The 27,824-nt window shown below is 39.9% G+C and overlaps 1 protein-coding gene across 43 annotated transcripts in view; it reads right to left on the bottom strand.

Annotated features, from left to right (window-relative positions):
• LOC133761682 (phosphatidylinositol 3,4,5-trisphosphate 3-phosphatase TPTE2-like) overlaps window positions 1-27,824 on the bottom strand; it is a 99,190-nt gene that overhangs the window by 49,755 nt on the left and 21,611 nt on the right. For 12 of the 43 annotated variants that reach the window (XR_009866214.1, XM_062194270.1, XM_062194303.1 and 9 more), the window contains 19 exons: window positions 27,435-27,488; window positions 26,884-26,937; window positions 26,314-26,367; window positions 25,727-25,780; window positions 24,823-24,876; window positions 24,253-24,306; window positions 23,666-23,719; window positions 22,764-22,817; window positions 22,194-22,247; window positions 21,607-21,660; window positions 20,704-20,757; window positions 20,133-20,186; window positions 19,545-19,598; window positions 14,384-14,437; window positions 8,400-8,453; window positions 7,016-7,066; window positions 6,185-6,238; window positions 3,501-3,548; window positions 2,143-2,298 (listed from right to left, as the gene is read on the bottom strand). Coding sequence is in view for 42 of the 43 variants with exons in the window: in XM_062194270.1 (XP_062050254.1) it covers window positions 2,143-2,298; window positions 3,501-3,548; window positions 6,185-6,238; window positions 7,016-7,066; window positions 8,400-8,453; window positions 14,384-14,437; window positions 19,545-19,598; window positions 20,133-20,186; window positions 20,704-20,757; window positions 21,607-21,660; window positions 22,194-22,247; window positions 22,764-22,817; window positions 23,666-23,719; window positions 24,253-24,306; window positions 24,823-24,876; window positions 25,727-25,780; window positions 26,314-26,367; window positions 26,884-26,937; window positions 27,435-27,488 (1,119 nt within the window). In the remaining variant the exon portion in view is untranslated. The remainder of the gene's footprint in view (window positions 1-2,142; window positions 2,299-3,500; window positions 3,549-6,184; window positions 6,239-7,015; window positions 7,067-8,399; window positions 8,454-14,383; window positions 14,438-19,544; window positions 19,599-20,132; window positions 20,187-20,703; window positions 20,758-21,606; window positions 21,661-22,193; window positions 22,248-22,763; window positions 22,818-23,665; window positions 23,720-24,252; window positions 24,307-24,822; window positions 24,877-25,726; window positions 25,781-26,313; window positions 26,368-26,883; window positions 26,938-27,434; window positions 27,489-27,824) is intronic. The other 31 variants (XM_062194288.1, XM_062194298.1, XM_062194299.1 and 28 more) reach the window with 25 other exon arrangements.

The raw sequence follows: 27,824 nt of genomic DNA, 5'->3' as shown, positions 1-27,824 counted from the left end.
ACTTAGTTGAGAATCAGTTGGTTATAGATGTGTGGATTTAATTTTGGGATCCCTATTCTGTTTCATTGCTCTATGTATCCTTATGCCAATACCATGATATTTTGGTTACTATCATTTGATATTATGTTTGTGATGCTTTAAACTTTGTGCTTTTTGTTCAAGATTACTTTGGTTATTTAGAGTCTTTTGTGCTTTTGTGTGAATTTTAGATTTTTTTCTAGTTTTGTAAACAATGGCACTGGGTATTTTGATGGCGATTATACCAAATCTGTAAATTGCACTGAATAATGTGGATATTTTAACAATCTTAACTCTCGCAACCCACAAATATGGGACCTCATTCTGTTTGTACGTGTGTGTGTTCTTCAGTTTCTTTTATCAGTGTTTTGTAATTGTCATTGTAGAGGTGTTTCTCATCCTTGGTTAAATTTATTCCATGATGCCTTTCTTAAAAAAAAAATGATATCATGCATAAGACTGTTTTTATGATTTCCTTCTCAGCAAGTTCATTATTGGTATATAACAAGACTGCCAGTGGAGCAGGCATTGTGGTGCAGCAGTTAAGGAACTGCTTGGGATACCCACATCCCATATTGGAGTGCCTGGTTTAAATCCCAAGTAGTCTGCTTCTGTTGCAGCTTCCTAATATGCCTGGGAAGGCAGCAGATGATAGCTCAAATACTTAGGCCCCTATCACCTATGTGGGAGACAAAGATGAAGTTTCTGGATTCTGTCTTCAGCCAGGCCTAGACCTGGCCTAGACATGGCCATTGAGGGAGCGAACCAGTAGGTGGAAGATCTTCCTCTCTGTCTCTGCCTTTTGCTCTCTTTCTGGTAGTATGCTTTTTAAATAAAGAAATCCTTTTAAGTGTTAACGATTTTTCCAGGTTGATTTAGTGTCCTCCAACTTTACTGAATTTGTTTATTATTTCTAACATCCTTTTAGTGGGGTCTCTAGGTGTTTCTATACATTGAATTATATCATCTACCAGTATGTATAATTTGACTTCCGCTTCCTATATGCCTTTTAGTTTTTTCTCTTGCCTAATGAATCTTGCCAAAACTTTCAGTATTTTTCTGAATAAAAGTACTGAGAGAGGACAGCCTTGTGTAATTCCAGATCTTAGAGGAACTGCTTTCAGCTTTTCTCCAGTCGGTGCAATGTTGGCTATCAGTTTTTCACCTATAGCCTTTATTATTGAGGTACATTCCTCAAACACCTAATTTGTTCAGAGTTTTTATTATGAACTGATGTTGAATTTTACTGAATGCTCTTTCTGTATCTATCAAGATGATCAGGATTTTATCCATTACTTTGATGTGCTATATAATGTTAATTGATTGATGTTGTTGCCATCATCCTTGCATCCCTGGGATAAATCTACTTGATCATGATGAATGATCCTTTTGATGTGCTGCTGAAATCAACTTGTTCATATTTTGTTGAGAATTTTTGTTATATATATTCAACACATGTTCTCCTTGTTAATGTGCATGTGGACACCTCAGCTGCTGGTTCTATTTTTCATTCTCTTTATCTATTCAAAGAAGCTTCTACAATATACTGTTGGCGACTATATACTATTAACATCCAATCGATGAAAAACTGGGATTTGAATTGCTGTTTCTCTATGGACTTTGCATGCCAGGAGAAAGATTTTGATAAAGAGGTACACATTTGGTTGGACTGACCAACTAATTATTTTATGATAACATAAATTACTTTATGTGTTGGGGCTGGCACTGTGGCGCAGTGGGTTAATGCCCTGGCCTGAAGTGCTGGCAACCCATATGGGCATTGGTTCGAGACCCAGATGCTCCACTTCCTATCCAGCTCTCGGCTATGGCCTAGGAAAGCAGTAGAAGATGGCCCAAGTCCTTGGGCCCCTGCATCTGCATGGGAGACCTGCAGGAAGGTTTGGATTAGCACATCTCCGGCCATTGTGGCCAACTGGGGAGTGAAACATTGGGTGGAAGACCCCCCACTCTGCGTCTCCTCTCGCTGTGTAACTCTGACTTACAAATAAATAAATAAAAATACTTTTTAAAATTTACTTTGTTGTTGTTTCTAGGCATTTTTGGCTAAATCATGTGTAGAAAAATTACTTTGTGTGCTAAAAAGAAAAAAGGAATCAAACTTACCCCTCAACATATACTCTGAGTAGAACATCAAAGAAAAAAAAGAATGCAATAGCCAAAGAAATTGAATGGCATTCCAAAACTATTTTGTTATCATTGGAAAGTACATCTGACATGATGAGAAATATGTCCACAAAGATGAGCAGGATTCCAAATACTCTAAAAAAAAAACAAAATGTAAATAATGAATACAAATAAAGAGATTTTTGTCCTATAGTTGGACTATGTTTAGTTCAATAATCAGATATCAGTATGTGAGTATTTAGGCTTAAACCATCAAGTAAAGGGAAGAACTATGTTGCCTCAGAATCTCAAAAAATTACTCAGTTTTCACCCAATCAAAGCAGTAGCTGGTGAATAAAATTCTCACCAGCCCATTTTACAGCATCTTATCTTGTCTTCTTATAGTATGCATATCATACTGACTCCTCAAGACACAGCAGAAAACAAAATTAGAATTATATGTCTCTTTTTGTAAATTATTCTTCTAATTTAAGAATTTTATAAGGAGTTTCTATAAATTTCTCAAAGTTGAAACCTCATTAATCTGAAGAATATTTAAGAATTTGGTAATAAAAACCAAGTGAGGGCATACTTAACATCAAGGCCTTAAAAGACCACTTTGACTAGTAAGATTTTTTTTATCCGTGAGTTTTCAACAAGTACATGATTACAAATTCATGGGTGCTTCTGGCCCAGTAATTCTCACATAAGAAGGAATTCATTTCTATCAGTATTTTGAATGCTATACTCTAAAGTGCCTCCTAAACATTTCTCTTAAAATTCTAAACACATTCCCTATAAACTGATTATATTATATAGTCTGTGAAGATGAACTAATCTTCAGAGTACTTAATAATTCCAACTCAAATGAAAATATTAATTTAAAAGGAAGGAATTATTTATATTCCATAAATTTGTATGAAATAATCTTTTATGTACTTTTTGTTCGGAGTTTATGTACATTTTTGTGTATTAGAGGAACTAAGTAAATGTACTAATTTCCTCTTATGTACAGAAGAGAAACTAAGTAAAATGTTTCCAAAATTAAGAAGTAATTCTCATTCTGTATGGTATTTACTAAAATGCCTTATAGAATTTCTAATGTGTGCTTCATTATTTTCACTTATACAGGTAGAAAAATCATTAATATGTTACTGTTAGATTTAGCAAATGCTATTTCTTTGCAAGTCCTGATATCCAGCTTAAGTCAGAATTCTGAAACAGATTACATGAAAGGAAAGCACATAGTATATTTATATATATGTTTGAAATATTTCTATTTTGTTTTCATATAATTTCCCATTTTAATAATGATATTAAATATTCACATTTAAATACATTCTTTTTAAAAGTATCACCTGAATGCAAAGGCTGATACAATTAAACGAGTAATGTTCTTCATCTTGCTGCAAAAAGGAGGAAATATACAATCAATCACAGGTTTCCTTTAAAATACATTAAGGTTTTAATTCAGAATGGCCCTTAAATCATAATTTTACAAGAAAAGATTTCAGAAGTTGTGAAACAAAGTGCTTTTTGGCTAATAACTGAAATGTGTTTAGCTTTCTGCAACATGAGGTTTCGTGTGTGAATAAAACACTAAGCTTTGGATATTTAGTAACATTTCCCTTAGGTGTAAAGCCATGACTCTAAATGGTAATACTGAACTTAAGGACATAAACTAATGCACATGGTATCGACAAGAGAGTGGTAAGGTAGAACTGTATTCTCACACCAACTCTTCCATTAATGAGCTAGGGCATTGTGCGCAGGTAACCAGATTTGCACTAAGCCTCAGGTTCCACAGTAGTAAGAGATTTCAGGGTTGGGCATCAGGAATAAATGGTATTCTTACACTACAATGTTCATTTGTTGCAACTAGATTCCCAGTGAACAGAAAATCATTAATGAGAGCTACAGTTGGTGTTGCAAATGTACTTTGGAGGTAAGGAAGTTGGGCACATGTTTCCAAGGAAAAACTTCCTAAAGACTGAGCACCTTCCATTCATCACAGGAGGGAAAACCTGGTTTCTGTAGTCTCCAGTGATGCTCCATTTTACCACACGGCTGCAGACAAGGTAACTAATGGTGACCAATTTCCTACCCTGCTGAAACCTCCAATGCAAGACCCAAATTCCATCCCAAGTGGAATGAATCCCAACACAGCTCTGATAGCCTATGCCCAAAACTGGAGAATGGAGAGAACAGATACTGAGCAGAGAATTTAGGCAATGGATGAATGTTGTTAGGTTAACCTGAGATATAAGAAATCATCAATACTTTTATTATCCCCCTCATCCACCTGCACCCACATTTTCCACCCAGACTAAGGAGCTAAGACTTAGGTAGATGGGCAACTGATTGATTAACAAAGTAAAATTTACCTTGAGTTAGACATCCTCTTACTACAAGCCCTTTCTGACTCCTGCAGTGCACTGGATCTCCAGGAAGCAAAGAATTGTTACAACCCTGAAATTGCTTAACAATGGGGCCATAGAGAACCATGCTTGACAGAAACATGGAGGCACAAAGGAGTAGCTAGGAATGGCACTAGCCTCTCTATTCTTTTTCTGCATCTTTTCAAAACTATCCAGAGTAAATATACAATTCAGACTATTTTGTTCTTATCAAAATTTAAATGCAGCTTCAAACCATGTTGAAAGGAATGCAAATTAGATCAACCCTATGGAAAACACGAAGAATATTCCTCAGGAAACTAAAAATAGATCTACTATATGATCCTGACATCACACTCCTGGGAATATATGCAAGGCAAATTAAATCAGTATATGAAAGACGTAGCTGCACATCATATATATAGCAGCTCAATAATTGACAATAACAAAAACTTGGAAGCAACCTAGATGACCATCAAATGGTGACAGGTAATGAAAATGTGGTATAACTATTTTAATAAAATGTTTAGAAAAAGAAATTGTGGCACATACGCCCAATGGAATATTTCACAGCCACAACAAAGAATGCAATCCTGACCTTTGCAACAAAATGCTAGAACTGGAGATCATTAGACTATGTAAAATAAAGCAGACCATGGGGCCGGCATTGTGGCGCAGCAGGTTAAAGCCCTAGCCTGAAGCTCTGGCATCCCATGTGGGCACCAGTTCTAGTCCTGGCTGCTCCTCTTCCAATCCAGCTCTCTGCTATGGCTTGGGAAATCAGTAGAAGATGGCCCAAGACCTTGGGCCCCTGCACCTATGTGGGAGACCTGGAAGAAGCTCCTGGCTTCTGGCTTCAGATCAGCACAGCTCTGGCCTTTGTGGCCATCTGGGGAGTGAACCAGTGGATGGAAGACCAACCTCTCTGTCTCTACCTCTCTCTGTAACTCTGTCTTTCAAGTAAATAAAATAAATCTTAAAAAAATAATAAAGCAGACCATGAAAAACAAATATCATATGTTTTACTTGCAGAAGTTAGTAGAGGCTGGGCTGTGGCACAGCAGGTTAAAGCCCCGGCCTGCAGCTCCAGCATCCCATATGGGGACCAGTTCAAGTCCTGGATATTTGACTTCCAATCAAGTTCACTGCCAATGTGCCTGGGAAAGCATCTGGATATGGCCCAAGTACTTGTGCCCCTGTACCCATTTGGAAGACCCTGAGGAAGCTCCAGGCTCCTAGCTTAAGATCAGCTCGGCACTGGCAGATGTGACCATTTGGGGAGTAAACCAGTGAATGGAAGTCTTCTCTCTCTCTCTCTCTCTAACTCTTTCAAATAAATAAAACAATTTAAAAGAACAAATAATATATATGTATATAATCTCCACATATGAAGTGAATGTGGCAAAATGCCAAAAATTATTAAATTTTCAAGCTGAAAAATAATAAACATAAAAGTTACCTACAGATAAAAGGAGACTTTAGAAAAATATGTCAAAGACATGCTGTATTGTCACTGATGCTGCTGACAATGAAGTTATCAAATCTCCATCTCTGGGTGTACATGTGTATGAGTGTGTGTCTGTGTGTCTATTTATATGTGTATTGGTTTACATATACAAATATATATTTGTTTATATAGAGCTCACGTTTCATCGACGTCTTCATCAACAGATATTACTGTTGACTGACTTAATGGAGTGCTGAAGGATTAAAAATGTGTATATCAGATACAACATAATTTCCTAGATTTTATCTTAGTTCAATTAGTTACAATTACTCATTAACTTATAAACTGGTTGACTTCTAAAAAATCAATTCAAAAAGCTAAACCATAGATATGTCAAAAAGTAAAATTCACCCTGAGTTTGCAGATACCTATTTCTCTTGCCCCATCCAATTTCATGACTCTCAAGTACATTCACCATCTCAATCTCCATGAATCACATTGTCTCTATAGCCCCTCAGGTAAGGTCAAGCAGACCTGAGGTGGCAGCTCCTTTTTTTGTGGGTAGGCACCAGCCTCACATGGTGGCACAGCTCTGGAGAGTGAAGGATACATCCAGGATGCATTAGCTTTATTCTTTGCTGCTGAGGGCACCTCAGCTGCTGTCATTGCCACTTCCTTGTTCCATCCTGATGGCTTTCTCTGCAGCCTTGGCCTGCTCTAATAGAGTGTCATACAGACATTCTGATACTTTCCTGAAGGTTTTGGCTACTACAAACTAAGGGTGAAGTAAGCAGTAAGTAACAAGAGAAGTAAGTGAAGTAAACAGTAAGAGTAAGAAGAATCCTTTTTCAAACTATGCTTCTTTCTATGATGATTCAAAACAAAGAGTATTACATACCGAAGCTTCCCATGAAAGGACCATTAGGAATGGCATGGAAGGAACTCAGTATTCCCATGGATGCTCCTGACAGTGACTATCCCAAATTCCACCCCCACACACACACACCCTAAATAATTTATGTCTTATTACCTTACATTGATGCATTCACTTGGGGATGTTTTCAAGTCTGACTGGACAGTACTAGAGGATTAAAAAGGTACATAGTAAGACCCCATGCAACTTGCTAAACTTGCTGCTTTACTTCAAAATGGTTTCAATAACTCTTCAGCTTACAAACTGGTTGACCCTTAAATACTTCATATACAAATCAGTTGTTTGGAATAGAATATGCCATGTTCCTTAAAAATGGTTATTCCTATCATTGTGGTAAGTACTTTAGTCCTGTCAAAAATGTAATGGTTCAGTATTAAAGTGCAGTTTCTTATCACTGAATGCGACACAATGTGTAAAAACCTTTTTTTTTTTTTTTTAATTTACAGGCAGAGTGGACAGTGAGAGAGAGAGAGACAGAGAGAAAGGTCTTCCTTTGCCATTGGTTCACCCTCCAATGGCCGCCGCAGCCGGCGTGCTGTGGCTGGCGCACTGCGGCTAGCACACTGCGCTGATGCGAAGGCAGGAGCCAGGTGCTTATCCTGGTCTCCCATGGGGTGCAGGGCCCAAGCACTTGGGCCATCCTCCACTGCACTCCTGGGCCACAGCAGAGAGCTGGCCTGGAAGAGGGGCAACCGGGACAGAATCTGGCTCCCCGACCGGGACTAGAACCTGGTGTGCTGGTGCCTCTAGGCCTGTTGAGCCACGGTGCCGGCTCCTAAAAACCTTTTCTGATGAGATTTATTTGAAATTCAACTTTAGGATGCTTATTGCACCTAAAGCCCTGCTTCCTAAGACCCTCTTTCACTCCTTTAATTCATCAAGGTGATCTTGCTTCCCTTTAGACAGGGTCTAGTAGCTGGTAGCATGAGTCAGGGTTCCCTCCAATATGCTGTTATTTTTAGCTCCAGGGTACCTGCCTTACTAGGTAGCAGAGAACTGGAGAATATGGGAAACATCCAATTTCCATTACCTTCTCCCCTGTCTGCTGAATTTATCTGATTTATCTGTTCCTTGTCCACTGCTTCCTTCCTCTTGCCCTAAATATGTCTCTCTCCTTCCACCCAATCCAATAAGGTCTCATACAGAGGATTCTGAAGATATTCTGAGAGTTTGGCTAGCGATTACCCAGTGTATAAATAACACAAGGAAGAGGAAACATTGATCTTGTAACATTTTCCTCTCTTATCCAATACACACCAAAAGAAAGGTGCCTACATAGGTTACAGAGAAACTAGTTAGAAACAGTGTCAAAGATGCTGTATGCCATGTATGTTTCTGACTACGAACTTCCCAAATCTTCATCTCTCTGTTTAATATGTATATATGAATGCTTGAATATATGTATAAATGTATATATTTTTATATGTATATCTTGATATATTTTTATTTATATATATATATATAAATATATATATCTCACACTTCACTTGTAGCTCCATCAACATGTAGTGATCCATATTCATATGTCGAAGTCCTGTTGGATTTAAAAACACATTAGTCAGATACCTTATAACTTTCTAGGTTTAAATTTTGGTCTTAAAAGTTTATATATTTTGTTTATCTTTTCAAAACAGCAGCTTTTATTTTTGTTGATCTTTTGTATTTTCTTTAGTTTCCATATCATTGATTTCTTTTTTTCCACTTCATTTATTTCTGCTCTGAATCTTAATATTTCTCACCATTTTTTGAGATTTTGTTTATTCTTATTTTTAAGTGCTTAAGATTCATCATTAGATTATTCATTTGATATCTCTCTTTTGTAATGTAAGCACTTAAGCAGTGGTGCCAGACAATGAGAAGGTAGACACCCTATGCTTGGCCCACTTTATTAAAATCTGATACACAAAACATTGAGTTTCCTAAGTGTTTTCCTGTTACTAATGGTGATAATACACCAGCAGGAAGAAGCAACCCTCCATAATCTATTTTTGTTTTACCCAGTAAAATATTTGAAAGATAGAAATTTACCTACAGATGTTCCAGTGTGAAGGTCTTACTCTCTATTGTCATGGTTTCTCCTGACTGAATTTCATGAATATCAATCTCCACCTTTCTGTGTATGTGTGTGAGTCCACAATCAATGGATGTGTGTATGTATATATGTATAAGTTATATATATATATCTTATCCATCCTTTTATTTAAGGAATACAAGCTTCATACATATCATAATTAAACCTTCATGAACATCATAATTCTTTTTTTTTTTTGACAGGCAGAGTGGACAGTGTGAGAGAGAGACAGAGAGAAAGGTCTTCCTTTGCTGTTGGTTCACCCTCCAATGGCTGCCATGGCTGGTGCTGTGCCAATACAAAGCCAGGAGCCAGGTGCTTCTTCCTGGTCTCCCATGGGGTGCAGGGCCCAAGCACTTGGGCCATCCTCTACTGCACTCCCTGGCCACAGCAGAGAGCTGGCCTGGAAGAGGGGCAACCGGGACAGAATCTGGCGCCCCGACCAGGACTAGAACCCGATGTGCCAGCGCCGCAAGGTGGAGGATTAGCCTATTGAGCCACAGTGCTGGCTTGAACATCATAATTCTTCCCACTGTATCTACCTGCACACCTACTCTTCTACTTCTGTTCCTCCTCCCTCTCTTATTCAAATTTTTTATTAAGATCTATTTTCAATTAACTTTATATACATATGATTAACAAGTAAAGCGTACAACAAATAGTTGAAAAAACTGTTCCTCATGTATTGTCTATTAATATAACTATGTATTCATTTATATCTCACATTTCATTGATAACTCCACCAAAGGATGCTGCTGCATGTGAAGGAGAGCTATAGAATTTAAAGATACATATAATCAGACACTTAGCTTTTTGGCTCAAATTAAATATTTGAGATATTTTAAGATTGACTGATTGACATTTAGTTCACATCTAAATAACTTACTTGAAAGGTTGTTATCTGTTATCCATACAAATCAAGCTTTCTATGTTTTAATGAATATGTTCCTTCTGTGAAAAACTTTAATGACTCAGGATCTAAGCTTAAGGATTGGTGTTGTGGCATTGCTGGTTAAATCTCAGCCTCTGACATCAGTATTCTAAATGGGTATTGGTTCAAGACCCTGCTGCTCCACTGTTGATCCAGCTTCCTGATAATGTACCTAGGAAAGCAGTGGCAATGGCCCAAGTACTTGGGCACTGCATCTACAAGGGAGACCTGAGAGAAGATCCAGGGCCCTAGCTTCAGCCTGGTGCAGCCCTGGCTTTCTAGCCATTTGAGGAGTGAACCAGCAAATGGAAGATCTTTCCCTCTCTCGCTCCCTCCTGCTCTCTCTGTAACACTGCCTTTCAAATATATGAAGAATCTGAAAAAAAAAAAAAAAAAAAAAAAGATTTAAACTTAGTCATTTACTGTTGAACCTACACACAATATCAAAGCACTTTCTGGTTTATTTTATTGCTAACTAAATTGCAGTTTCTAGGTACAAATACCTTTTACTCCATCTAATTTTCTTTTTTTTTTTAACTTTTATTTAATGAATATAAATTTCCAGTGTACAGCTTATGGATTACAATGGCTTCCCCCTCCCATAACTTCCCTCCCACCCGCAACCCTCCCCTCTCCCGCTCCCTCTCCCCTTCCATTCACATCAAGATTCATTTTCAATTCTCTTTATATACAGAAGATCAATTTAGTATAAAGATTTCAACAGTTTGCACCCACATAGCAACACAAAGTGAAACATACTGTTTGAGTACTAGTTCTAGCATTAAATCACAATGTACAGCACATTAAGGACAGAGATCCCACATGAGGAGCAAGTGCACAGTGGCTCCTGTTGTTGACCCAACAAATTGACACTCTAGTTTATGGCGCCAGTAACCATCCTAGGCTGTCGTCATGAGTTGCCAAGGCTATGGAAGCCTTCCAAGTTTGCCGACTCTGCTCATATTTAGACAAGGTCATAAAAGACAGAGTGAGGATAGTAACCAATGAGCCTAAGAGTGGCATTTACCAGGTTTGAACAATTATACAGCATTAATTTTCACCCATCTCTGTCCACCCTTCCATATCTTCTCTATTCCCATTGCAGGAACTGTAGGCCTGAGGCAGAGGCTCTATCCAATGTGATGGAAGGTTTGGGTTTGAGGCAACAGCTTCACATAATGGCAGAATTCCCGAGAGTGAGGAACACAGACTGGGTCTCTTAGCTCCATTCTTCTGTGTTGAGTGCTCCCATTATCCCTGCCTTTTGCCATCTCCTCCTTGCTTCAGTGGGATTCTTTCCTCCCATGGCCTGGTAGAGACTCTAATAGAGTCTCATGCACAGGAAACCTAAGTTGTCAAAGCACTTGCTGCCTCCTAATTAAGGATGGCAAACACCAAGAGAAAGAAGCATTCTATGTGCTGTTTCCTTTTATCAAAAATAATCTCAAAAACATGGTAATATACCTACAGATGCTATAGTGAGTACTGTGTTTTAAGGTCTAGAAATAAGGCCATACATCTACAGCCGGAAGATTTTTGACAACATGAGCAGACCAGACATTGATGAAAGGATAGTCTCTCAAAAGATGGTGCTGAGAAAACTGAATATGCACATGCAGAAGACTGAACCTAGATTCCACCCTCAATCTTTCTCAATTTACAAAAATTAATTCAAAATTGATTGAAAATTTAAGTGTAAGACCTAAAACTATGAAACTATCAAAAGAAAACAGGAGAAACCTTTCTTGATATTTTGGACATGATGGAAAGCACAAGCAAGGAAAGCAAAAATAGACAAATGGGATTATATTGAACTTAAAAAGCTTCTGCATAGCAAAGAAAATAATTAACAGAGTGAACAGATAATCTACAGAATAGTGGAAATATTTACGAACTCTACATCTGATAATGTTAATAATGTCCAGAGTATATAAGAACTCAAACACCTCAAGAGCAAAAATGCCTAGCATTTAAGCCACTGGTTAGGATACTGTCATGCCATATCACAATGCCTGATTTTAAGTTACAGCTCTGTTCTAAATACAGCTTTCTGATGCATACACTAGGAGGCAGAAGGTGATGGGTTAAGTAATTGAGTCCCTGCTGTTCATGTGGGAAGACCAGATGAAGTTCCTGTCTCCCAGCTTCATGCTGGCTCAACCATGGTCATAAAAGGCATTTGGGGAGTGGATCAGCAAATGCGGGTTCTCTCTGACTGATTGTGTTTCATTGTCTGACCTTCCTTTAAAAAAATAAAGCAAATAATCTCATTTAAAAATATACAGAAGACCTGAATAAACATTTCACAAAAGATGACATGAATGACAAACTGGTATTTTGAAAAGCATTTAGCATTACTAATCATTGGGAAAATTCACATCAAGAAAACATTGAAATACCATATCACCCTGGCAGGAATGTTTATTATTCAAAAGGCAAAAGTTAACAGGTGCTGGCAAGGATGTGGAGAAAAGTGATCCCATAAACGCTCTATGTGGGAATGTAAATCAATATAGCCATTAGGAAAAGCATTTTGTAGGTTTCTGAAAACATTAAAAATAGAACTACCATAGGATCAGCAATCCCATGACTGCTTTTATACTGAAGGAAATTGAAATCATTATGTTGAGATTTTCACATTCTTATGTTTATTGCAGGACAAGAGCCAAGATACAGAATCAAACTAAATATCTTCAATAGTGAATAAAGGAAATTTGGTGTATATGTACACAAAGGGCTGCTATTCAACAATTAAAAAGATAAATCTTGTCATTGTGACAACATTCATGGAACTGGAAAATATATTAAATGAAAAAGCCAGGCCAGAAGGACAAATAAAGAATAACCTCACTAATACATAGAACCTAAAGAAGCCTAGTTCATAGAGGTAAAGTATAGAGTAATGGCTAGCAGTTGGGAATGGGGAAGAGGATTTCAGCAAGTTAAAAGTTAAAATCAGAGGGTGTGGTATTATGGCTGCTGCTTGTGACACCCACATGCCATATTGGAGCACGGTTGAGTCCAAGCTGCTTGACTTCTAGTCCAGCTTCCTGCTAATATGCCTAGGAAAGCAATGGAAGATGGCCAAAATGTTTGGGCTCCTGCCACCTATGTAGGAGAGAAGGGGTTCCTGGTTTTTTATTTCAACCTGGCCCAGACCAGGCTTTTGTGGACATTTGGGGAGTGAGCATGGATGGAAGATTTTCTTTCTCTCTCAAGCTCTTTAAAATGAATAAATAAATAATTTTTAAAGTTACAATTATCAAGAATAAGTTTTATTTTATTTTATTATTTATTTATTTATTTATTTTTTTGACAGGCAGAGTGGACAGTGAGAGAGAGACAGAGAGAAAGGTCTTCCTTTTGCCGTTGGTTCACCCTCCAATGGCTGCCGCGGTAGCTCGCTGCGGCTGGCGCACTGCACCGTTCCAATGGCAGGAGCCAGGTGCTTATCCTGGTCTCCCATGGGGTGCAGAGCCCAAACACTTGGGCCATCCTCCACTGCACTCCCTGGCCACAGCAGAGAGCTGGCCTGGAAGAGGGGCAACTGGGACAGGATCGGTGCCCCGACCGGGACTAGAACCCGGTGTGCCGGCGCCGCAAGGCGGAGGATTAGCCTGTTGAGCCACGGCGCCGGCCAAGTTTTAATATTCTATTGCAAGTAGGGTTATTACTGTTATTGGTAATATACCATATATTTCAAGATAATTAGAAGAGAAAACTTTAAATGTTTCAACACAAAGAAATAACGCTTATGGTAATGAGTGTTATTTACTCTGATGTGCTCACTATATGTAATACATGTATTGCAGTATCACATTGTACTCCATGAATCCATACTCCAGGCCTGAGTCAAAATCATAATGAGTTTCAGAATGGGTTTGGAGCACCAGTCCCATATGGTGGCAGACTTTCCTACAGAATCTGCTGTTACTAAGAATGACAAATATACAGACTGGAAGAATCATCCCACTCACAACTGTCCTCTCATCCAGTTTAAACTAAAAATAAAATAGAAAATTCACTACATTTTTGAAAGTGAGAACATTTAAATGATACAAAAGGTTTCATCAGTTGTCAGGATACTCCCAAGAGTAGACTTATACATTTCAACCTTGTTTTCTTTTTCATAGTCTTATTTGTGTGTGTGTGTGTGTGTGTGTTAAAAGAAATACCTTTGTGTATGAACATACATAGGGTACTCCTGATAGTTTTTGAGAAAATGGAATTAAAATTAGCTGCAAATTTTGGGAATGCATTCACAGTTTGTTAATAGTATTCATATTCCAAGAACTTTTTAAAGATATCTCTGTGCATGAATTTCAACATAAGCTTTTATTTGAATTCCATTTTCATGAGTTCTTGGAAGTTCTGCCCTATATCTAGTTATGCATATATATGGGTTTGGTGTATATATATACACACACAAATACATCTATAACTTTTAAAATTTATAACTCACATGGTACTGGGTGCTTGCTCATAATTTTCATATGTCCATTCTTCTATATTTGGTCTAAAGAATTAAAAAGTAAATAGTGAGATACCATGGGGTAAGATATCTTACCTTTTTGTGTCAACTAATTACATTCATTCTAAAAACTGATGTGATATATAGATATAGATATCACTGTTTTTCAATCTGGCTTTTTAAAAAATTAGAAAGGAAGCTCTTTGTGGTGGAAATGAATATATTAGGCTTGTGAAAGTTGTAATATATGCAGATATAAATACCTGTTATCTTAACACCAGCTTGTAAGAGTCTTTTGAAGGGACCTTTATTACAAACTCAAACTACATTTTATAGATCCACATACCATTTACTATGTCTAGAGTCCTCATTCTTATGTCCCTCTTTATTTTCACCTCTCATGGTTGTCTTCCTTGCCTATGAAACACTTCACTTGAAAGCAATGATGACATTGTTGCTGAGTTGACAGAAGCAGCAAATACATAACTTAAAAAAATAACCATGAGGGAGAAACCAGAAGAATTCTCATGACCACTTATAATTAAAATATTTGGTGGAAGCACCTGGCTCCTGGCTTCAGATGGGTGCAGCACGCCAGCCGTAACAGCCATTTGTGGGGTGAACCAACAGAAGAAAGACCTTTCTCTGTCTCTCTCTCTCTCTCACTCTCTAACTCTGCCTGTCAAAAAAAGTTAAGTAAAGGAGAATATTTTGCTAAGAGAGTACTGAGTTTCAGGACTTGTATAGAGCTTCCAACCAACATATTCCATCAAGGAAGATAGCAACAGCTGACCTGTCAGCAGCATTGCAGGGAGGGAGTCTGCTCAGCTGAGAAGGTTGTGTTTTGCAAAACTGATGCTTAATTGTAGATGTTATCCTAATTTGTGACATGGAACTAACTCACACATCAGTCTTTGATCAAACAAAAGTACAGATTCTATAAAAACACAATCTGGCTTTTGAATTTGTTAAGTCACGTGCTTTGCCACAGGAAATGGAGGCTCTTACAAGGGTTGGATCAGAATTAAAACCCCAAACCCACCCTCTGTCAACCAAGCAGGGATGGTCTGCATTACTTTACTCAACAAGAAGGAAGCAACTGTAATGAGGAGAGATTGCCTTGCCTTACTAACAATTAGCTAGTACCATCATGTAAAGAAAATGAAGCCATGTTGCATCCATGTGTTCCCATCTGCAGAAACCTCACAGGACAGTACAAATTCCTGGCACTTTTACATTGATTAAAGCAGCAAATTCTTCCTTGCCTTTAATGGCTATGGTTGTGGCGTGACCCTTGACTAACAGGCTGTGAAAATCCAGTTTGCTGTAGCAGAGCTTTCTAACAGACATTTAAAAAAAAATCGAATAACCATGTGAAATAATTCTGGCTTAAAAATAGAACATAAATTACAGAGTAGAAGGTGAAGGACAAAAAAGCTTTTTACCTTTAATTTTCCTGGAGAATTACATAAGTATTTTTGTATAATAGTTTTGCCCTGATTACTGAAGTGGCACTTAAAACTAGAGTGAATATTTTGATTTGAAAAGGTGCTCAAGCTCTGATATTTTTGGTTTTCATAGCTGTGAAGTATTTATCATTTGCATGACTAATAGTACATAAGCTTTCCAATCAAGTGTAGAAGAGTTTTCAACTAACTGGAGATTTTTTTTTTTTTTTTGACAGAGTAGACAGTGAGAAAGAGAGAAAGGTCTTCCTTTTTTGCCGTTGGTTTACTCTCCAATGGCCGCTGCAGCGTGCCACGGCCGATGCATCGCGCTGATCCGAAGCCAGGAGCCAGGTGCTTCTTCCGGTCTCCCATGTGGGTGCAGGGCCCAAGCACTTGGGCCATCCTCCACTGCCTTCCTGGGCCATAGCAGAGAGCTGGCCTGGAAGAGGGGCAACCGGGACAGAATTTGGCGCCCCAACCGGGACTAGAACCCGGTGTGCCGGTGCCGCAGGTGGAGGATTAGCCTATTGAGCCACGGCACCGGCCCTAACTGGAGTTTTTAAAGCTGACAAAAGATTTTCTTGAGCTGGCCTGCTGGAGATAAATTTAGCCTTCAGAACTGCTATATCACTGATCCCGAGATCTACGTACCACCCCAAATTTTCTTGGTTTCACAGTCTTGTGCAAGTAACCTGTTGTCTTATGTGTGTAGCTGAGAGAAGAGTGTATGCTGTGTGTGCATGTGTTTATGGTTCCTAAGAATTTGGCACAAGTTGGAAATAACTGCCTACACTGAGAATCTATACTGCAGAATATGCTGTATCAAAGACTTTTTCTTTTAAATTAGTTGAGTGTCTTTTATACATTATTGAAATTATTGGTTGCTCCTCCCCGAAGTGCTTAATAACTGGCATTAAGGTTAGAGGACAGGAGAAAAGCTGGATAGGACTTTTCATAGATAAGGAAACTGAAGAAATTAAAGCCAGACCATGGCTATCAAGAATGTTTCCATTGTGAATATTTCCATGCTTTGGTATAATTTTTATAATCCTCTTTTATGAAGCTCCTTGTGTAAAAGACAGAAAGTTTTGACCAACTTTATTGAAAATATATTTGACTATATAAAAGTTGATTTGACTCAAATGCAGGAAAATCAAAGATTCAAGAAGTATAGTTTACTGAAATAGGAAATATTCATTAATGAACTGGTGGGGTTTTGAAGCTTCTAACTTCCCAGAATGTTCTGGTTTCTGAGAATTCTATAATTAATAGAAATTTATGACAACTAAGATTGCATTTTGGAAGCAACTATGAAAATTTTGCAGTTTTAGTTTTGAATTGCTATGCAGATGTTATAAATAGGTTAAAAATGTGAAAGACTTGGCAAAATGTAAGCTGGAAAAGATTATCTTACATTTTTGGTTTTAGTTAAAAATGTTTCTTTCAGATACTAAGGTGGGCTTTTACTGGATAGATGTTAGTAATAACTGATTTGGCTACCTGATCAATGTTTCCATATAGCCCTACACATTTTGTGACAAGATATCAAAGATTTCCAAAACCTGGAGATGGGTCCGCCTGTGCTCTTATTATTGGTATTCATTTGGTATGAACAAAACTCAGTTTGAGAGAATTTGTCTGTTGAGATGTTAATACAAAGCTTAACAATGGGAAGACTGTATTTATTGGCACAAGAAATACTGGTGTCAATAGAGGAAAATTGGTGACCTTGGGTCACTATTCTATGCCCTGATCAGACTAGCAGCTAGATAGGTGAGTTTGAATTTATTTCTTTTTCATTTTTTTTTTTTGACAGGCGGAGTTAGATAGTGAGAGAGAGAGACAGAGAGAAAGGTCTTCCTTCCATTGGTTCACTGTGCAAATGGCCGCTACGGCCGGCGTGCTGCACTGATCCAAAGCCAGGAGCTGGGTGCTTCCTCCTGGTCTCCCATGCGGGTGCAGGGCCCAAGCACTTGGGCCATCCTCCACTGCTTTCCCGGGCCACAGCAGAGAGCTGGACTGGAAGAGGGCAACCGGGACAGAATCCGGCATCCCAACCGGGGCTAGAACCTGGGGTACCGGCGCCGCAGGCAGAGGATTAGCCTAGTGAGTCGTGGCGCCGGCCTGAATTTCTAACATGCCTTAAAAATATTATGGTTTGATCCAAAGACCCACTTTTTCTTTAGATATCGTGATAAGGTTTTCCTTTGGTTTTAATTTTTATACAAGAGCAGCATTTTTTTAAAGTTGTTTTACTATAATATTGCAAATTTTGTTTTTTTCAGCTGTGATGCCAGTGGTAACTCTGCCTTTCATTTTGTTGAACTTACAAGAAAACCAGCCAGCATCTGATCAAAAGTATCACGTAAAATCTTTTAAACTATCAGAGGGTGCTTCTATCATTTTTCTCCTTTGGTTTGTAGAGTTAGGACTGAAGTTTCACCTCTGATCACTATAGTTGCCATCACTTTTCTGTATTTAAAGCTACTGATATTTGCTTTCCTATATGAGGAAATGTTACCTAAGGATGTCTGGCATTTTCTTTCAGGGTTTTCCAGTTGGAGTGTTCTCAGTGTTCCTATGAAGATAATTGTTTTGTGTGTTGATGTTGAGTTTTTGTTTGTCTTTTTTTTTCAGTTTTTTGTTCTCAGTAGTTTTGTGTTAGCAATGATTAAGCTTAATTGTCTCCATAGCCAATGAAATGTTAAAGACTATGGGGGGAGTTTTTGTTTTTTTTTTAACATGTCATTGTGCATCTGTTAAATCTTGATCAGGGTTTCAAGAATGACTGCAGTGGGTTTTGGAAACAAATTTAACATTATTAATTTGGGGTTTCCCAGAGATAGAGTTCACAGTTAATTGTTGAGCTCTAATACAACTGACCATTTAAAATTGAACAGCTTATTTTTTTAAACAGTGTCAGCTGTTAAATCTTGACATGTCAATTGAAACATGAATTGTAGTTATAACTCAATACAAATTCAACAGTTGTATTTGGAGTTAAACTATTTTAATAAATAAATTCATTTAATGAAACTCTGAAAAAAGATTTACTTGAAAAACAGAGGGACAAAGAGTGGGAGAGAGAGAGCAAGAGCAAGAGCAAGACAGAGAGAAATATAGCTGTCCTTTACTGGCTTCGACAAGGGCTGCACCAGGGCAATGTCAGGAGGCAGAAACTCCATATCAATTTCCCATGTGGGTGACAGGGTCTAATGTTGAGTCATCATCCACATCCTTCCACATGCATTAACAGGAAGTTAGATTGGACAGCCAACAGCCAAGACTGGGACGAGAACTGCAATCTGTGATGCCAAAGTTGCAAGTAGTATCAATCAACTGTGCTACCATGTGTGCCACTCTGTGCACCTTTTGATGGTTACTTATGCATAAACCCATACACATACACACACAACATATACACACAGAGATGTATATAATCTGATATAAATGAAACCCTAAAAGACAAAGGACTAAAGTAATATTTAGTTCTCTCTGGATATACTACTCTTTTAATAGTCCTAAGATAGTCATTATTGTCACATGAAGCCTCATTTTTAATTTTCAATAGTACCTACCACATTCAGTGATATGCACATGTGTTTTTGTATATCAATCAGTTCACAGGTAGTAGCTTAATTTTGAGGATAGTGTATACTTACCTGTGTATACATATACACATATTGAAATTGTTTTTCACTCACTTGTCATTGATGGAGTCCACAAAAGTAATGGATGTTGATTCATTTGGCTGTGAACTAAGAAATATAAAGATACAAAGTCAGAAATCACATGAGATTTTATCTTATCATTTTTGCTCAAGTAACTACAGTTATTCTGGACATGAACTGGTTGATCTCCAGATGGTCATGTTATAGTGGTGTGTATTTCTATTAGAAATGAAACTTTATGGGGGCCAGTGTAGTGGCATAGGTTAAGCTGCCACATAGGACACTGGCATCTCAGTTGGTGCTTGATCACTACTTGGCTGCTCCAATTGCAACCAAGCTTCTTGCCAAATGTCCCTGGAAAGCAGCAGAAGAAAGTCTAAATGCTTGGGCCATTGCACTCACATAGGAGACCTGAAAGGTGGTTAGGCTTCCTAGCTTTTGCCCAGTCCCATACCAGCTAATGGGGCCAGCTAGCGAGGGAACCTGCAGAGGACAGATCTCTCTGCCCCATCCCTCCTTGTATTTCCATCTTTCAAGTAAGAAAGAAGACTTAAAAAAAGAAAACACAAGTGGAACATCACATGTATGCATATACACATATTGAAATTGTTTTTCACTCACCTGTCATTGACGGATTCCACAAAAGTAATGGATGTTGATTCATTTGGCTGTGAGCTAAGGGAATATAAAGATACAAAGTCAGAAATCACACAAGATTTTATCTTATCATTTTTGCTCAAGTAACTACAGTTATTCTGGACATGAACTGGTTGATCCCCAGATGATCATGTTATAATGAAACTTTATGGGGGCCAGTGTAGTGGCATAGGTTAAGCTGCCACCTAGGAAGGACACTGGTATCTCAGTTGGTGCTTGATCACTACTTGGCTGCTCCAATTGCAACCAAGCTTCTTGCCAAATGTCCCTGGAAAGCAGCAGAAGAAAGTCTAAATGCTTGGGCCATTGCACTCTCCTAGGAGACCTGAAAGGTGGTTAGGCTTCCTAGCTTTTGCCCAGTCCCATACCAGCTAATGGGGCCAGCTAGCGAGGGAACCTGCAGAGGACAGATCTCTCTGCCCCATCCCTCCTTGTATTTCCATCTTTCAAGTAAGAAAGAAGACTTAAAAAAAGAAAACACAAGTGAAACATCACTTGTATGCATATACACATATTGAAATTGTTTTTCACTCACCTGTCATTGACGGATTCCACAAAAGTAATGGATGTTGATTCATTTGGCTGTGAGCTAAGAGATATAAAGATACAAAGTCAGAAATCACACAAGATTTTATCTTATCATTTTTGCTCAAGTAACTACAGTTATTCTGGACATGGACTGGTTGATCTCCAGATGGTCATGTTATAGTGGTGTGTATTTCTATTAGAAATGAAACTTTATGGGGGCCAGTGTAGTGGCATAGGTTAAGCTGCCACCTAGGACACTGGCATCTCAACCAAGCTTCTTGCCAAATGTCCCTGGAAAGCAGCAGAAGAAAGTCTAAATGCTTGGGCCATTGCACTCTCCTAGGAGACCTGAAAGGCAGTTAGGCTTCCTAGCTTTTGCCCAGTCCCATACCAGCTAATGGGGCCAGCTAGCGAGGGAACCTGCAGAGGACAGATCTCTCTGCCCCATCCCTCCTTGTATTTCCATCTTTCAAGTAAGAAAGAAGACTTAAAAAAAGAAAACACAGCCGGCGCCGTGGCTCAACAGGCTAATCCTCCACCTTGCGGCGCCGGCACACCGGGTTCTAGTCCCGGTCGGGGCACCGATCCTGTCCCGGTTGCCCCACTTCCAGCCAGCTCTCTGCTGTGGCCAAGGAGTGCAGTGGAGGATGGTCCAGGTGCTTGGGCCCTGCACCCCATGGGAGACCAGGAGAGGCACCTGGCTCCTGCCATCGGATCAGCGCGGTGCGCCGGCCGCAGCGCGCTACCGCGGCGGCCATTAGAGGGTGAACCAACAGCAAAGGAAGACCTTTCTCTCTGTCTCTCTCTCTAACACTGTCCACTCTGCCTGTCAAAAATTAAAAAAAAAAAAAAACACAAAAGAAGCATCACATGTATGCATATACACATATTGAAATTGATTTTCACTCACCTGTCATTGACGGATTCTACAAAAGTAATGGTTGTTGATTCATTTGGTTGTGAGCTAAGAAATATAAAGATACAAAGTCAGAAATCACACGAGATTTTATCCTATCATTTTTGCTCAAGTAACTACAGTTATTCTGGACATGAACTGGTTGATCTCCAGATGGTCATGTTATAGTGGTGTGTATTTCTATTAGAAATGAAACTTTATGGGGGCCAGTGTAGTTGCATGGTTAAGCTGCCACCTAGGACACTGGCATCTCCGTTGGTGCTTGATCACTACTTGGCTGCTCCAATTGCAACCAAGCTTCTTGCCAAATGTCCCTGGAAAGCAGCAGAAGAAAGTCTAAATGCTTGGGCCATTGCATTCACATAGGAGACCTGAAAGGCGGTTAGGCTTCCTAGCTTTTGCCCAGTCCCATACCAGCTAATGGGGCCAGCTAGCGAGGGAACCTGCAGAGGACAGATCTCTCTGCCCCATCCCTCCTTGTATTTCCATCTTTCAAGTAAGAAAGAAGACTTAAAAAAAGAAAACACAAGTGGAACATCACATGTATGCATATACACATATTGAAATTGTTTTTCACTCACCTGTCATTGACGGATTCCACAAAAGTAATGGTTGTTGATTCATTTGGCTGTGAACTAAGAAATATAAAGATACAAAGTCAGAAATCACATGAGATTTTATCTTATCACTTTTGCTCAAGTAACTACAGTTATTCTGGACATGAACTGGTTGATCCCCAGATGGTCATGTTATAATGAAACTTTATGGGGGCCAGTGTAGTGGCATAGGTTAAGCTGCCACCTAGGAAGGACACTGGATCTCAGTTGGTGCTTGATCACTACTTGGCTGCTCCAATTGCAACCAAGCTTCTTGCCAAATGTCCCTGGAAAGCAGCAGAAGAAAGTCTAAATGCTTGGGCCATTGCACTCTCCTAGGAGACCTGAAAGGTGGTTAGGCTTCCTAGCTTTTGCCCAGTCCCATACCAGCTAATGGGGCCAGCTAGCGAGGGAACCTGCAGAGGACAGATCTCTCTGCCCCATCCCTCCTTGTATTTCCATCTTTCAAGTAAGAAAGAAGACTTAAAAAAAAAAAAACACAAGTGAAACATCACATGTATGCATATACACATATTGAAATTGTTTTTCACTCACCTGTCATTGACGGATTCCACAAAAGTAATGGATGTTGATTCATTTGGCTGTGAGCTAAGAGATATAAAGATACAAAGTCAGAAATCACACAAGATTTTATCTTATCATTTTTGCTCAAGTAACTACAGTTATTCTGGACATGGACTGGTTGATCTCCAGATGGTCATGTTATAGTGGTGTGTATTTCTATTAGAAATGAAACTTTATGGGGGCCAGTGTAGTGGCATAGGTTAAGCTGCCACCTAGGACACTGGCATCTCAACCAAGCTTCTTGCCAAATGTCCCTGGAAAGCAGCAGAAGAAAGTCTAAATGCTTGGGCCATTGCACTCTCCTAGGAGACCTGAAAGGCAGTTAGGCTTCCTAGCTTTTGCCCAGTCCCATACCAGCTAATGGGGCCAGCTAGCGAGGGAACCTGCAGAGGACAGATCTCTCTGCCCCATCCCTCCTTGTATTTCCATCTTTCAAGTAAGAAAGAAGACTTAAAAAAAGAAAACACAGCCGGCGCCGTGGCTCAACAGGCTAATCCTCCACCTTGCGGCGCCGGCACACCGGGTTCTAGTCCCGGTCGGGGCACCGATCCTGTCCCGGTTGCCCCACTTCCAGCCAGCTCTCTGCTGTGGCCAAGGAGTGCAGTGGAGGATGGTCCAGGTGCTTGGGCCCTGCACCCCATGGGAGACCAGGAGAGGCACCTGGCTCCTGCCATCGGATCAGCGCGGTGCGCCGGCCGCAGCGCGCTACCGCGGCGGCCATTAGAGGGTGAACCAACAGCAAAGGAAGACCTTTCTCTCTGTCTCTCTCTCTAACACTGTCCACTCTGCCTGTCAAAAATTAAAAAAAAAAAAAACACAAAAGAAGCATCACATGTATGCATATACACATATTGAAATTGATTTTCACTCACCTGTCATTGACGGATTCTACAAAAGTAATGGTTGTTGATTCATTTGGTTGTGAGCTAAGAAATATAAAGATACAAAGTCAGAAATCACACGAGATTTTATCCTATCATTTTTGCTCAAGTAACTACAGTTATTCTGGACATGAACTGGTTGATCTCCAGATGGTCATGTTATAGTGGTGTGTATTTCTATTAGAAATGAAACTTTATGGGGGCCAGTGTAGTTGCATGGTTAAGCTGCCACCTAGGACACTGGCATCTCCGTTGGTGCTTGATCACTACTTGGCTGCTCCAATTGCAACCAAGCTTCTTGCCAAATGTCCCTGGAAAGCAGCAGAAGAAAGTCTAAATGCTTGGGCCATTGCATTCACATAGGAGACCTGAAAGGCGGTTAGGCTTCCTAGCTTTTGCCCAGTCCCATACCAGCTAATGGGGCCAGCTAGCGAGGGAACCTGCAGAGGACAGATCTCTCTGCCCCATCCCTCCTTGTATTTCCATCTTTCAAGTAAGAAAGAAGACTTAAAAAAAGAAAACACAAGTGGAACATCACATGTATGCATATACACATATTGAAATTGTTTTTCACTCACCTGTCATTGACGGATTCCACAAAAGTAATGGTTGTTGATTCATTTGGCTGTGAACTAAGAAATATAAAGATACAAAGTCAGAAATCACATGAGATTTTATCTTATCACTTTTGCTCAAGTAACTACAGTTATTCTGGACATGAACTGGTTGATCCCCAGATGGTCATGTTATAATGAAACTTTATGGGGGCCAGTGTAGTGGCATAGGTTAAGCTGCCACCTAGGAAGGACACTGGATCTCAGTTGGTGCTTGATCACTACTTGGCTGCTCCAATTGCAACCAAGCTTCTTGCCAAATGTCCCTGGAAAGCAGCAGAAGAAAGTCTAAATGCTTGGGCCATTGCACTCTCCTAGGAGACCTGAAAGGTGGTTAGGCTTCCTAGCTTTTGCCCAGTCCCATACCAGCTAATGGGGCCAGCTAGCGAGGGAACCTGCAGAGGACAGATCTCTCTGCCCCATCCCTCCTTGTATTTCCATCTTTCAAGTAAGAAAGAAGACTTAAAAAAAAAAAAACACAAGTGAAACATCACATGTATGCATATACACATATTGAAATTGTTTTTCACTCACCTGTCATTGACGGATTCCACAAAAGTAATGGATGTTGATTCATTTGGCTGTGAGCTAAGAGATATAAAGATACAAAGTCAGAAATCACACAAGATTTTATCTTATCATTTTTGCTCAAGTAACTACAGTTATTCTGGACATGGACTGGTTGATCTCCAGATGGTCATGTTATAGTGGTGTGTATTTCTATTAGAAATGAAACTTTATGGGGGCCAGTGTAGTGGCATAGGTTAAGCTGCCACCTAGGACACTGGCATCTCAACCAAGCTTCTTGCCAAATGTCCCTGGAAAGCAGCAGAAGAAAGTCTAAATGCTTGGGCCATTGCACTCTCCTAGGAGACCTGAAAGGCAGTTAGGCTTCCTAGCTTTTGCCCAGTCCCATACCAGCTAATGGGGCCAGCTAGCGAGGGAACCTGCAGAGGACAGATCTCTCTGCCCCATCCCTCCTTGTATTTCCATCTTTCAAGTAAGAAAGAAGACTTAAAAAAAGAAAACACAGCCGGCGCCGTGGCTCAACAGGCTAATCCTCCACCTTGCGGCGCCGGCACACCGGGTTCTAGTCCCGGTCGGGGCACCGATCCTGTCCCGGTTGCCCCACTTCCAGCCAGCTCTCTGCTGTGGCCAAGGAGTGCAGTGGAGGATGGTCCAGGTGCTTGGGCCCTGCACCCCATGGGAGACCAGGAGAGGCACCTGGCTCCTGCCATCGGATCAGCGCGGTGCGCCGGCCGCAGCGCGCTACCGCGGCGGCCATTAGAGGGTGAACCAACAGCAAAGGAAGACCTTTCTCTCTGTCTCTCTCTCTAACACTGTCCACTCTGCCTGTCAAAAATTAAAAAAAAAAAAAAAACACAAAAGAAGCATCACATGTATGCATATACACATATTGAAATTGATTTTCACTCACCTGTCATTGACGGATTCTACAAAAGTAATGGTTGTTGATTCATTTGGTTGTGAGCTAAGAAATATAAAGATACAAAGTCAGAAATCACACGAGATTTTATCCTATCATTTTTGCTCAAGTAACTACAGTTATTCTGGACATGAACTGGTTGATCTCCAGATGGTCATGTTATAGTGGTGTGTATTTCTATTAGAAATGAAACTTTATGGGGGCCAGTGTAGTTGCATGGTTAAGCTGCCACCTAGGACACTGGCATCTCCGTTGGTGCTTGATCACTACTTGGCTGCTCCAATTGCAACCAAGCTTCTTGCCAAATGTCCCTGGAAAGCAGCAGAAGAAAGTCTAAATGCTTGGGCCATTGCATTCACATAGGAGACCTGAAAGGCGGTTAGGCTTCCTAGCTTTTGCCCAGTCCCATACCAGCTAATGGGGCCAGCTAGCGAGGGAACCTGCAGAGGACAGATCTCTCTGCCCCATCCCTCCTTGTATTTCCATCTTTCAAGTAAGAAAGAAGACTTAAAAAAAGAAAACACAAGTGGAACATCACATGTATGCATATACACATATTGAAATTGTTTTTCACTCACCTGTCATTGACGGATTCCACAAAAGTAATGGTTGTTGATTCATTTGGCTGTGAACTAAGAAATATAAAGATACAAAGTCAGAAATCACATGAGATTTTATCTTATCACTTTTGCTCAAGTAACTACAGTTATTCTGGACATGAACTGGTTGATCCCCAGATGGTCATGTTATAATGAAACTTTATGGGGGCCAGTGTAGTGGCATAGGTTAAGCTGCCACCTAGGAAGGACACTGGATCTCAGTTGGTGCTTGATCACTACTTGGCTGCTCCAATTGCAACCAAGCTTCTTGCCAAATGTCCCTGGAAAGCAGCAGAAGAAAGTCTAAATGCTTGGGCCATTGCACTCTCCTAGGAGACCTGAAAGGTGGTTAGGCTTCCTAGCTTTTGCCCAGTCCCATACCAGCTAATGGGGCCAGCTAGCGAGGGAACCTGCAGAGGACAGATCTCTCTGCCCCATCCCTCCTTGTATTTCCATCTTTCAAGTAAGAAAGAAGACTTAAAAAAAAAAAAACACAAGTGAAACATCACATGTATGCATATACACATATTGAAATTGTTTTTCACTCACCTGTCATTGACGGATTCCACAAAAGTAATGGATGTTGATTCATTTGGCTGTGAGCTAAGAGATATAAAGATACAAAGTCAGAAATCACACGAGATTTTATCTTATCATTTTTGCTCAAGTAACTACAGTTATTCTGGACATGGACTGGTTGATCTCCAGATGGTCATGTTATAGTGGTGTGTATTTCTATTAGAAATGAAACTTTATGGGGGCCAGTGTAGTGGCATAGGTTAAGCTGCCACCTAGGACACTGGCATCTCAACCAAGCTTCTTGCCAAATGTCCCTGGAAAGCAGCAGAAGAAAGTCTAAATGCTTGGGCCATTGCACTCTCCTAGGAGACCTGAAAGGCAGTTAGGCTTCCTAGCTTTTGCCCAGTCCCATACCAGCTAATGGGGCCAGCTAGCGAGGGAACCTGCAGAGGACAGATCTCTCTGCCCCATCCCTCCTTGTATTTCCATCTTTCAAGTAAGAAAGAAGACTTAAAAAAAGAAAACACAAGTGAAACATCACATGTATGCATATACACATATTGAAATTGTTTTTCACTCACCTGTCATTGACGGATTCCACAAAAGTAATGGATGTTGATTCATTTGGCTGTGAGCTAAGAGATATAAAGATACAAAGTCAGAAATCACACAAGATTTTATCTTATCACTTTTGCTCAAGTAACTACAGTTATTCTGGACATGAACTGGTTGATCCCCAGATGGTCATGTTATAGTGGTGTGTATTTCTATTAGAAATGAAACTTTATGGGGGCCAGTGTAGTGGCATAGGTTAAGCTGCCACCTAGGAAGGACACTGGCATCTCCGTTGGTGCTTGATCACTACTTGGCTGCTCCAATTCCAACCAAGCTTCTTGCCAAAAGTCCCTGGAAAGCAGCAGAAGAAAGTCTAAATGCTTGGGCCATTGCACTCACATAGGAGACCTGAAAGG

Source organism: Lepus europaeus, chromosome 6, assembly GCF_033115175.1.
Source record: "Lepus europaeus isolate LE1 chromosome 6, mLepTim1.pri, whole genome shotgun sequence".
Taxonomy (NCBI): Eukaryota; Metazoa; Chordata; class Mammalia; order Lagomorpha; family Leporidae; genus Lepus; species Lepus europaeus.
This window is presented reverse-complemented; position numbering and strand designations above follow the sequence as displayed.